We start from the raw sequence: 11,310 nt of genomic DNA, 5'->3' as shown, positions 1-11,310 counted from the left end.
TGGGGGGGGGGGTAAAGGGATGTACAGTCAGCCTCTACAATATAAGAAAAGGCAGTTAAAACAAACATTATATACGACCAATCAGCAGTGAGCACTGCAGTAAAAAACAAACATGAAAAAGACATCAACAAAAAAATAAGTGCAATTGGTTTCTTTGTCATACAACCGTAAAAAGAAGAAGGTGGAAGACACCCCCCTGTAACTGATTCAGTGTCCCACACGGTATCCCATCGTGGACTCCGTGTTCACATGGTGCTTGTGGATAGTCGTCTCTTTTATTTTAGGAAGATATCCCCCAACGTAGTTCGGGTACATTTGTTAACCACTCGTAATAATTTGTAATTTTATTGTCAAATATGTACAATGATTTTTTTTTTTCCCCTCCAAATAAACCATTCCAATTATTTTCCTAAGATCCAACGCTACATTTATTAGAATATTCGGAGCAGATTTTCCAAATATATAAACAAAGCCTAAAATACCAGACCAAAACATTTAAATTCGATTTAGGCTACTGTAGCAGCAGATGAAGTCGGTGCAAAAAAAAATGTCCCTCCCTTTCCGGAGATTTTCCTCCTTGTGTTTTTTTCAAGTTTTAAAAGAGCACCGGAGATAGTGCAGATAAGTTACTTCTCTACTCAGCTGAATCAAATCACACGTCCCCCCCAAAAAGATGGGGATGCACTGTTATCCTAAACTACATGAAATAGTCGCTGTCGTTGGTACGTGAAGAAGTTACAGTTATAGGCAGTTTTGATAGACATCAGAATACTGTAATTGGCTACTGGCTTGGAAGCGGAAGATAGTTCATGTTGCTGTTGCGATGGTTGTCTAGAGCTTCTCCCACAAAGAAAGTGAGAAGAGAATGAAGACCTGATCTAGGCTTTTGTGAATGACTGTACTGGTTTGTAAAAAATACAAGCAAACGGTCAAAAATTCACGACGAATGCATTGTGAGCACAATATGCTTTGTTTTTTGTTTTTTTCAATCTTAACACATCCTATTTGGTAAAGGCACAGAAGTCCAATCATTAGTTTTTCATTTCCTTCTTTTTTTTTTTCCCCTCCACCCGATACCAATAAAAAAAGAAATCACATGATAGCATCTTCCTATTTACCTTTCACAATGTAAGGCCAAACTATGCCAGCGCACAGCAGGCGAAAGTCAGCTGCCAAATAAATAAATACAAACAAATAAATAGATGCAGCATCAGATCAACAAATGAATAAATTAACGGCAGAACTGAGAGTAACCTGTCTTAGGTGGTCTTGCTTTTTACAGAATGGCAAATTGCGCATACCATACCGCTAGGAATTTCATGGAAATTTCATGGAAATTTCAATTTCATGGAAATCTCCCGGAGTTTAAAAAAGGTAAAAACCTGAATCGCTAAACACTAAAGAGCCGTCACCTCCGATCGCTGCCGTGTCACGTTTCCCGGGTACATAACAACAGATTTGCGAGCGAAGTCTTTGTACAATTCTCGGGACGCGATTTGCAACCCCCCCACCCCAACCCACCCCACTTTTAAGCGTGCGCCCTTCCACTTAAATGACTTCCCTGCTCGCTGTCCCCCTCCCGAGCGGGACGCCTCGCTTCGATCTACGGGTAAGGTTAGCGTCGTTCTCGCGCACCGCTGTTAAGACCGGAATAAAAAAAAAATCCTCTCCACTCGGGCCGACGGCGTTTTACTCTCTGGATGGCGCGCTCGCGAGGGCGGCGACGGAAGACGTCACTTTTCGTGGCCAGGATTTCCGAAAAGCTCTTCACAATAAATATCTTCTTCGATTCACCTCCGGGAGCACGTCGCCCCTCGACGGCGCGAGCCGGCTCCGATCACTGAGATTTTAATGCCGATGGGAAATCAATAGTTTCTCATCCTAAAGTCAAACAAGCCACCTCAACCCGCCGTGCTCCTGAATTGCTTTTTGTACGCGTCAGCCACACCAAAACATGTCAAGTTCATTTCACCAATAAATTCGATTATTTCAAAAACTTGGTCCCCCCCCGAATCGTTTGTAAACAACCCCTCGGGCACTAGGTGTACCTCTCCCGCCCCCTCAGATAGAACCGTTTTTTTGTGCAAATATTTTGATTGTTAGGAAACCGTAATTATAAGGGGGAGAAGCCCCTCTCGTCGCCTCCCCCTCACAGCAGCTTGGGCGTGGCGGTGAGCCAAAGCTGGACTGTGGGTACTCAGCATGCTCAGAGTATCAGGTCTCAAGAGGGGGGGGGGCGGGACAAGCCCTCGATAAGGGCTTGACTGGGACGGGAGGAGGCGGGGGCTCTGCCTCGACAGGTCTCTAAGGTCTCGACTGGCTTTGGCACAGGATCGGCATCTTCTGATTTTTGGGATGCTTGGAGGGCGTGGTGGAAGAGACCGAGCTGTCTTGTGTTGCCGGGTTGCCCCCGCCGGTGGGTGGGGAAACGGCGGAGACGTGCTGGGTTTCATCTCCACATGCTGCTACTGTGCCCTTGTGGGGAAGGCAGGCTTTCGGTGGGGACGGGTTCGGGGAACCATGGACCCGCGTCAGGTTGGGCCCGGAGCCCTGGCCCGTCTTGGAGTTGGACGACTCGCCCCTCGCGGCACTGTCGTTATCCTTTGCCTTTTTCTCCTCGTGTGGCGGATGATCAGCGGCCACTTTCTGTTGGTATGGAAGTGCTTCTAATATCCCTGAGGGAGGTGGAGTTTCTGTCTTGGGATCTTGCTTCTCCCTCTTGTCCTCGCTGCTGGTGTGAGAGCGCTTGAGGGAAGGTGAGGGGGAGCCCGTATCTGTCCAGCTAAGTCGGCGCTTCTGCATAACAACAACAACAGGAAGAGAATTGGGTTCCAAGATGACCACTAACTGACCAGTGGTGACCAACTTGGTTTTTAACACATGCCACCCTTGTATTTCTGTATCTAAGGCTTAATTTAAGACCACACACACACACACACACACACACACACACACACACACACACACACACACACACACACACACACACACACACACACACACACACACACACACACACACACACACACACACACACACACGGATAAAAAGTATCCGGCAAAGGCAGTAGGTAGTCATTCCCACATTTGCCTCCATTACGAAAAAGTTCCGTATGGAGTCTGTTCCCACGTAGAGGATTGTTACGGACACATTATGTAATGTTCGCGCGAGAGGCGTCGTATATCACGTGAGACGAGTCAACAGAATCTATTCGGTTTTTAGACCAGCGCTTCGCTCCCCGTCTCCCCGCCCCTCCCGGACGGTCTCGGTTCCCTCCGCTGACAGAGCCGCCGTCTCCGGATGCAATAACCCTAAACCCAAAGTTATTAAATCAGCGTGATCATTCTCAACCTGTCCTAGGCTCTCTGCCTCCGGAGAAGCCGTCCGCTCGTTTCCTCTCAGCCAGCGGGCAGAGCGAAGCGCTTGTGCCCAGTGTCAGCGCACCACGCCCCTAACTGTCAAAGACAACTCACGGGGTCTGGGTGGAATTTTTAATTAGTAAAATAATACAATTTGAGAATATAAAAGACCTGTCTCTGTAGAGACTGGACGTGTTTCAGTTTCTTGTCTTTGAGGCCGAGCTCCACGGTTCGGAGTGGACTCACCATTTATCCGAATGTTTTAACCCCTGTTTTTAACCCCTATTTTACAGCAATGCTACGGCTTCCATTCCCACACACTTCCATTCATAGCCGTACCAGCATTTTCCCCGGAAATGATACAAGGTCAGGAGTGGGGAAATTTATGGAATGACTTTTACCGAACATCAACACCGAGCCCTTTCCCACATGAGGCCGATACGGAACATTGCCGGTAGATTTCTGGCTTTCAGTGCACGTTGGAAAGGGGCCACCCACACACACACACACACACACACACACACACACACACACACACACACACACACACACACACACACACACACACACACACACACACACACACACACACACACACACACACAAAACACTTTATTTTTTTTATTTCTTCAACATACGTTGGCAGGCCACGTCACAGTGCGAGCCATAGGTTGGCCACCGCTAATAAATATTAATTAAAATATTTACAGATATATTTTTGCTCGACTTACCTTGACGGGAATATGCAGCTGATCCCTGTGCTTGTGTGGAGGGGTGGAGAAGGGGAGCGTTTGGGTTGGGGGAGAGGCAGAGGTTGCAGGAGCGGAGTGGGTGGGGATCTGAGGAAACCACAGCTTCAACATCATCTCCACCTGCAGGAGAGTGTTCAGGTACTTCTCCCTTCGAGGGAAAATGGAGACAGTGAGACACGGAAAGAAGACGGAGGGGCAAAAAAGCTAAACGCTAGTTTTTCAGTAAGGATGCTAAATGTTGATCCTCACTCACTACCAAGCCTGAAGAGCTTTTAATAAAACACGAGAAGCTTTGTAACTGAAGATGGTGCGGCTGAACTATACTGCACTACAAAACAAGCTGTACTATAACCACAGTTTATTACCATTTACACCCTGAAACTCACATCCCGCCTCACCTGTTCAGCTCTAAGTGGCGGTGGGAGTGGGTGTTTTCGAGAGTCGGCATGCATTCTTACCCGCAATTAGGCCTCTGCAAAACCCCAACGATCCTCTGGATTCTGTCCATGGCGACACTCTGCTGGAAACTACTCAGACCTGTCAATCAATATCATAATCCCAGAGTCAGCATTTGCAACAAAATGTTCATGGACAATTCACACCAATGCATAAAGACACTGTGTGTGTGTAATGTTATATATATATATATATATATATATATATATATATATATATATATATATATATATATATATATATATATATATATATATATATACACACACACACACACACACACACTTTATACAATGCCTTTAACCCAGCACCATAAACTACACTGTAGACTGGATCAATAAGGTGGGCCAATACAGACTACTACAGAATTATGTCTTTCTTTTGCGCTAGATAGAGGCCACTGAGCTCACACACACACACACACACACACACACACACACACACACACACACACACACACACACACACACACACACACACACACACACACACACACACACACACACACACACACACACACACACACACACACACACACACGGCTGGATTAGTACCCCCGGGGGCCTCTGAGCACTGAAGATCATAGCCCCCCCCCCACACACACACCCAGGCCCGGTTCCAGCCCTTTTGCCGCTCTGGGCACTCTGTTGGTGGGTGGGTGGGGGGGGAGTGTCCCCATTATGCACAGGCCTTTTTGTTTAATACAAGAAAAAAAATCACTGAGTAAAATAAAAATAAAATATAAAATAAAAACACAATGTTTTCATATGTTTTATTTGGGGGGGGCACGGCCAAATTGCGCCTAGATCGCTCCGTCTCTGTTACGCATGAATAGGCAGGCAGGGGGAACAAATTGCGCCCTCGACGCCATCACTCCCCACCACGCCCACCCCAGCCACCACACCAACTATTATTTCATTCTGAATGGATAATTCGAGATCAAGAGAATGGGTCAAGCTTTCTGTCATATTTATGTGGAGCCCGATATAAATAAAAAAAGCATCCTTTTTCCCCGTTTCACGGAGGGCCCTTTTGGGGTCAGGGGCCCTGGGGCACAAGACCAGACTGCCCATAATGATGGTAGACCCGGGCTTGCACCTATGTTCAGTTCAACGTAAGCTACCCAAACCTGTCTTGTAATTAACTACCAGGGTAAATTCCGCAACTTCCTCCCTGGGGGCAGTAGAGCATCAGTCTGTTTAGCAAGTTAAGTTACACAAAGAAGCAGGTTAGAATGTAGATGTGCTTACCACGCTCAAATCGCCCTCTCTTCAGTCCATTCAGGAGCTCCAGCAGGGGTCTGACGAAACCCTGCAGCTCAGCACACTGTCAAGAGGGAGAAAGAGAGAAGATAGATCAGCGCTGTGTTTCGAGTAGCCTGAAAGAATGAAACCTCGTGCTTCCCCTCGCACACGCTCGTTCTCTATTTACAAACTCACTTCTGCGTCCGGCATGTCATTCCACCCGTCAGCCCCCGCCTGCCACTCACCTTCTGGGCGAACAGCAGGTCTCCCTGGGACTTGGGGCTCTGGCTGGCTGCCTCTGCCCGGCCCACCTCGAGGTGACCCTTGCTGCCACTCTTTCTTTCCGACTCCTCCTCTTCCTCTTTGTCGGTGTAGCCATCGCACGCCCACTGGGACCCGGGACTGTCCAGCCCTCTGCAGCCGTCGGCCGCGACCACCCCGCCAATGATGATGGAGGGCGAGCTGTCGGTCAGGAAGACGTCTGCGTCGTCCTCGGCCGGCTCCGAGTCGCTGAGCAGGAGACTGTCGCTGGAGCTCAGCGAGTCAAAGGAAGGCTGGGAGGAAGTGCTGCCCTGGGACTGCATTGCTGTTTTAAAGGAAGGAGGCAGAGACACAGAGCAACACAGTTGCTTTTTATTATTATTTTTTTTTTTTACACTCAATTTAGTCTAAAGCCTTGGGCGAACGCTGGAAACCCAGTGTGATCCGAGCCGCATCTGCAGTAAAACACGGGGCATGTGTAACAGGATTAAAAGGCGGCGGCGCAGAGTTTTACAAAACAAGGACGGCGTAAGGCAAAAACCTTGAATTTTGCTCTCCTCTGTGAATTCCCTTGGAATCTCACTCACGCAAACATGTTAACCCCAATTCAAAATGGTGGGTAAACCAGTGGCCTAGTTTAACATGGTGTAGAGTGCGACTGGGACTGGGGGTAGAGAGGAGGCATACAATGCTGGTGCACGCCTGACTCCCATTGAGGAGAAGGAGAGTAGGCTGGAGAGGAGAGCATGTGAGGGGGGAAGGGTGCGTGGAGCAGTAGTGTAAGTAGAGAAAGGCAGTGTCTGTCTCTTGCTCTGCCTCCGGCTCTCTCTCTCTCTCTCTCTCGCTCCTCCCCACTCTCTCTCTCTCTCGCTCCTCCCCACTGTCTCGCTATTGCTCACCACCCCCCCTTGAATCGGCACACACTAACCTTTCTCTCTTTCTCTTTCGCTCTGGCAGGGGTTCTCTATGGCTCTAGTCTCAGCCGTTCTGCTGTTCTTGTTCATTTTGTTCACAAGCAAGGACTATTCGTTTGTTCCTCTGATCATGTGTCTGTTTCTCTCTCTCTCTGTCTCTGTCTCTGTCTCTCTCATTGGAGTCCCTAACAGGAATCCACTAATATACAGTGGGTTTTATCACAGGGGTTCACAGATTACATCACACTAGTATTCACGGATACAGCATTCTAAATAAATAGAACAAATATTGATGAATGTATTGTACATACAAACAATATTCAGCAAATATAACAAATGTAAAAAAAATAGCTACATTCAGAAATATATCCATGCAGAGATTTCTCACCATTCATATACTTTCCCCCCCCTTCACATCACAGTTTTATATTCTGGTTGTTTTCTCAGAAGACCATCTGTCATCTTGGTCAACGTTTCGCTGGGTAGGTTACAATGTTGAGCAAGCTGAACAGCCTTCATGCCAGTTTGTCTTGTCTCTTGTCTCCTTTAATCACGTGTTTATAGCCCAAATTAGGGGGTGCATCGGCATGGTCCGCACAGCGGATATGTCTCAGGTGCAAGGTGTGTGTGTGTGTGTGTGTGTGTGTGTGTGTGTGTGTGAAACTGGACTATACAGACGCATATACGTCAACCACCAAGATACTGTGTATTCATATTAAAAAACAATATAAATCGATATACGATACGGTAGGATAAGATCACTTAATTGAATCAGGATAATAATAATAATAAAATAATAATAATAATAATAATAATAATATAATAATAATAAAATAATAATAATAGCGACATTATAATAATACTGAATAGTCAACTCCATACACAACGCGCCGGGAATTTCCACAAACCGGAGCCGTTAACTTGGGGAGAGGTGCGCCGCGATGAATCCAAAAAAAAAAAAAAACGGAGTCCCAACTCACCTCCTCGAGACGAATGGGAACGCGCAGCGGCGGTTGCAGCGGTTCAGTGCGCGCCGTTCCACCGTCCGTCCTCGGCTCGAGCGTCGGGCGCCCCTCTCCGCTCGTTCGCTCGCGGACCAAACCGTTTGCGCCGCGGCTCGTGCAGCTCCCCGCACGGTTTACGAGCGTCAACATGTGCACGGCTCCACGTGCCCACGGTCCGTGCACGCCACGCTCGCCGTCCCATTGGCGGCGGGCGCCCGGCCGGGCGGCGCCCCATTGGCGGCGCCGCCCGGCCGGTGGCGCGCCGTACCGGGCCGTGATTGGGCGCGGCCCCGAGACACGCAAGGCCCCGCCCACGCATGTGTCGCTTGCCGTGCGCGGGGGCGGAGAGCGGCTACTACGCGGCGGAGGGTGTAAACACACGGCGCCGTCTCCGTGCGCCGGACTCGAGCGGGTCGGAGGAGCGGCGGGGGTGAACACGATGCGCTCGTTGACCGTACACATTCTCGTTAATACATTTTTTTTTTTTTAATTGAATTATGTCATCCGAGCAGACGCCACGCACACGTCAACGAGAGTTAACCTTCGCGTTCATTGGCGGACGATAAAGTACGAGTTGAACACAGGACACGCCCCCATTCCCCAGGACACACACACGCACGCACGCACGCACGCACACGCACAGGTACGCGCGCTGCGTTGACGACATTGTCGAGCTTCTCGTCGTCTTGAAAACCCGATGAACTTGGGGGAAATCGGAACTTCAAATCCTGCCTTATCTAGCGCCTCACAGCTCGTGTACATCTCTAAAGTTCATTTTTTTTTACCCCCTCCGTCGCTCTTGTTTTGTCACCTGGAAAGACGAAGTGATAGATCAGTGCGTGTAGATCAATGAATGGCCACGCAAGGATAATAGACGAGGAAAAACACACACACACACACTGTTGTCCCGAGGTCAAATACCCCCGGGTCGTTTAGGCCAGGTTATCTTCTTCTTGTGGGGCCAAGTTGAACTTCAAGGGGAAACAGGAGTGTTTTATCTTTGAGTTTTTTTGTTTTTTTGTTTTTTTTTTCTCCTGCCTATCAGTGAATTGCCCTGTAATCCCGTTGGAAATAGCGCTCTCGTGATATATTAAATTGTGTTGTATATTTTGAAAAACATTAAGTGCATTTGTGTGGATTATTTAAGCGTCGCGATTTGAAAAAATATGTGCGGGCCAGATTTATCAATACATTATCGCCATGTATTAAATTGTCTCGCGGGCTGGATGTGGCCTGTACTTTGAGACCCCTGCACATAGCCTACATACTTAAGCTACACACACCATATTGGTTGTTTTCCGCCTTACACTAATGTGAAGCAGCATCGATGCCTTCTGCTCAAACCTTAATGGTAGAAAAGTCATTGTGTGGAGATTTAGATGACATTTTTAGACTAAGCTGTAACACGAAGAGTCCCACATTCCTCTAAGCGCCTCACATGCTATAGGGTGGACGGCTTCCCTTCCCCCACATCCCCTACATACAACATGCACATAAACCCAATGACCTCCCACAGGAACATACACAACACACGGTGTCCTTGTATAGCCCATGACACCCGTCCTTCATCGCCGTGACCCGTCTATTTTCACAAAGTCACCTGTAAGGTAAATGACTCACATCGTTAAACACTATATGGCGGCTGCCTTTGGTGAGAGTCAACCGAGAAACAGGTTTATCTTATTGTAGGTGCACGAAACAGGCACTAAGTTGATAGAATAGGCTCCCCTTCCCCCACCGCATTCCGCTGCAGCGCATGAACTCAATGAACCTCCTATGGGTTCATGGGTGTTGAAGCCCACTCCCACACTCCCCCACATACTCATTTCCATCCCACCAACCTTGGACCCATCCCCCACCTGGGATCTGTTTTTTCCACCATCCTCTTCTAGTTTCCCTTCCTTGTATTGACACAAAGAGCGCCACAGCAAGTTTTGTCATGTGACCAATGAGTTGTGCTTCCATCCACTGGGTCAAAGGGCATTGCAGCAAGTTAGTAATGTGCCATCATTGATGGACAATGACAGTCATTTATTAACATAATACTACTAAAAAGAGTTTCCATACAAGAGATGCAACTGGTTCATAAAAAAAAGTATATTTTCAGTTTGAGCCTGCCAAAAATAAGAGGAAACCATTAATGCAAGCAAAACTGGGCCATCATCAATTTTAGCACAGCTGCTGTAGTTTAATGGATAAATGTTGGAATCCGTTGTTCCATCAGAATATGTCATGGCGTTGAACAAGGAGGCTACCACTATACTTTTGATACTTGACAGCATACAACTTAAAGTGCTCTGATAGATCTCTATTTAAGTAGAATGTGGATCCGAGGATTTTGACCTTCATCAAAGTACGCTTTTCTTTCCTAAATGTAGGATATGATTACTTCATAGATCATGTCTTGATAAAACAAATGAATTTGATTAACATGTTGCTTTATTTCAAATGTGCTTGTAGGTCTCACTCTTTTTCTATTTGTAATTATAAATAAATGTTAAAATAACAACAAAATCTTTTTTACTATTGTATATCTACCCCCCCCCCGGGAAACAATATATTGTCCCGACGGTATGTTGGAGATTTACAGAGTATTACCCAGCCTTATTTTCTGGTAGCCTGTTTCTATTGAAATAAATAAAATTATGCAACGATCCACCCGAGGGAGGACAGCAGCCTAAAGACAGCCCAGTGTAAACAGTCCCTCCGCTCTGAGGCCACACAGCCCAGGCTCACATTTCATCCCGGAAGCAAGACACATCCTCACGTGCACACCTGTCTCTCTGCTCCCCTCTAGATGAAGCGAACCCATCTATAATAATAATGAAAGCTCTATAATAATAATGAATGTGACTGCAGGGAGCAATACACGGGGTCCAGTTTAGTCGTGTTAGATATGTATTACAAATCTCCGGATTCTGTGCAACGTAGCACAAGTTACAATTCTTCGATTATTACAACCACTCAGAGATGAACCGTGGAATTAAATAGCGTTGGTTCATGATGTCACAAAGGGACTGTGTTCTCAATCCAACACCAATGTTCATCAAATTTTGGTGAGCTTGTAAAGTTGTATCATTATTTCCTGATAAAAATGTTTGGTGTGAATCAAACTTGGACGACAACACGTATGAAACGCTCCGGTTCCATCGAGATCTCAACCATGTATATAAATTCTGTGATTGTCAAAAAATGCCAAGGAGATTTATAAAATAAATTAAAAAAAGACTAGTAATGGATGCAGGCAGCAATACACAGGGGGCATTTTATTCCTGTTAGTTGCGAATTACATTTTGGAAAATTTTGCTTAAGCAGGCATT

The 11,310-nt window shown here is 46.9% G+C and overlaps 1 protein-coding gene across 1 annotated transcript; it reads right to left on the bottom strand.

Annotated features, from left to right (window-relative positions):
* Positions 1 to 2,220: 2,220 nt before the first annotated feature.
* On the bottom strand, positions 2,221 to 6,395 carry LOC307234494 (uncharacterized protein; the record flags this gene model as incomplete). Its single annotated transcript, XM_080006231.1, has 5 exons — positions 2,221 to 2,796; positions 4,091 to 4,259; positions 4,570 to 4,648; positions 5,818 to 5,893; positions 6,057 to 6,395. The coding sequence occupies 5 exons, from the start codon at positions 6,393 to 6,395 to the stop codon at positions 2,305 to 2,307; spliced, it is 1,155 nt and encodes a 384-aa protein (XP_079862357.1). The 3' UTR covers positions 2,221 to 2,304.
* Positions 6,396 to 11,310: the final 4,915 nt, after the last annotated feature.

Source organism: Zeus faber (genome assembly GCF_960531495.2).
Source record: "Zeus faber genome assembly, chromosome: 8".
Lineage (NCBI taxonomy): Eukaryota > Metazoa > Chordata > Actinopteri > Zeiformes > Zeidae > Zeus > Zeus faber.
The sequence above is the reverse complement of the archived record's forward strand: the minus strand, read 5'-3'. Positions and strand labels throughout refer to the sequence as shown.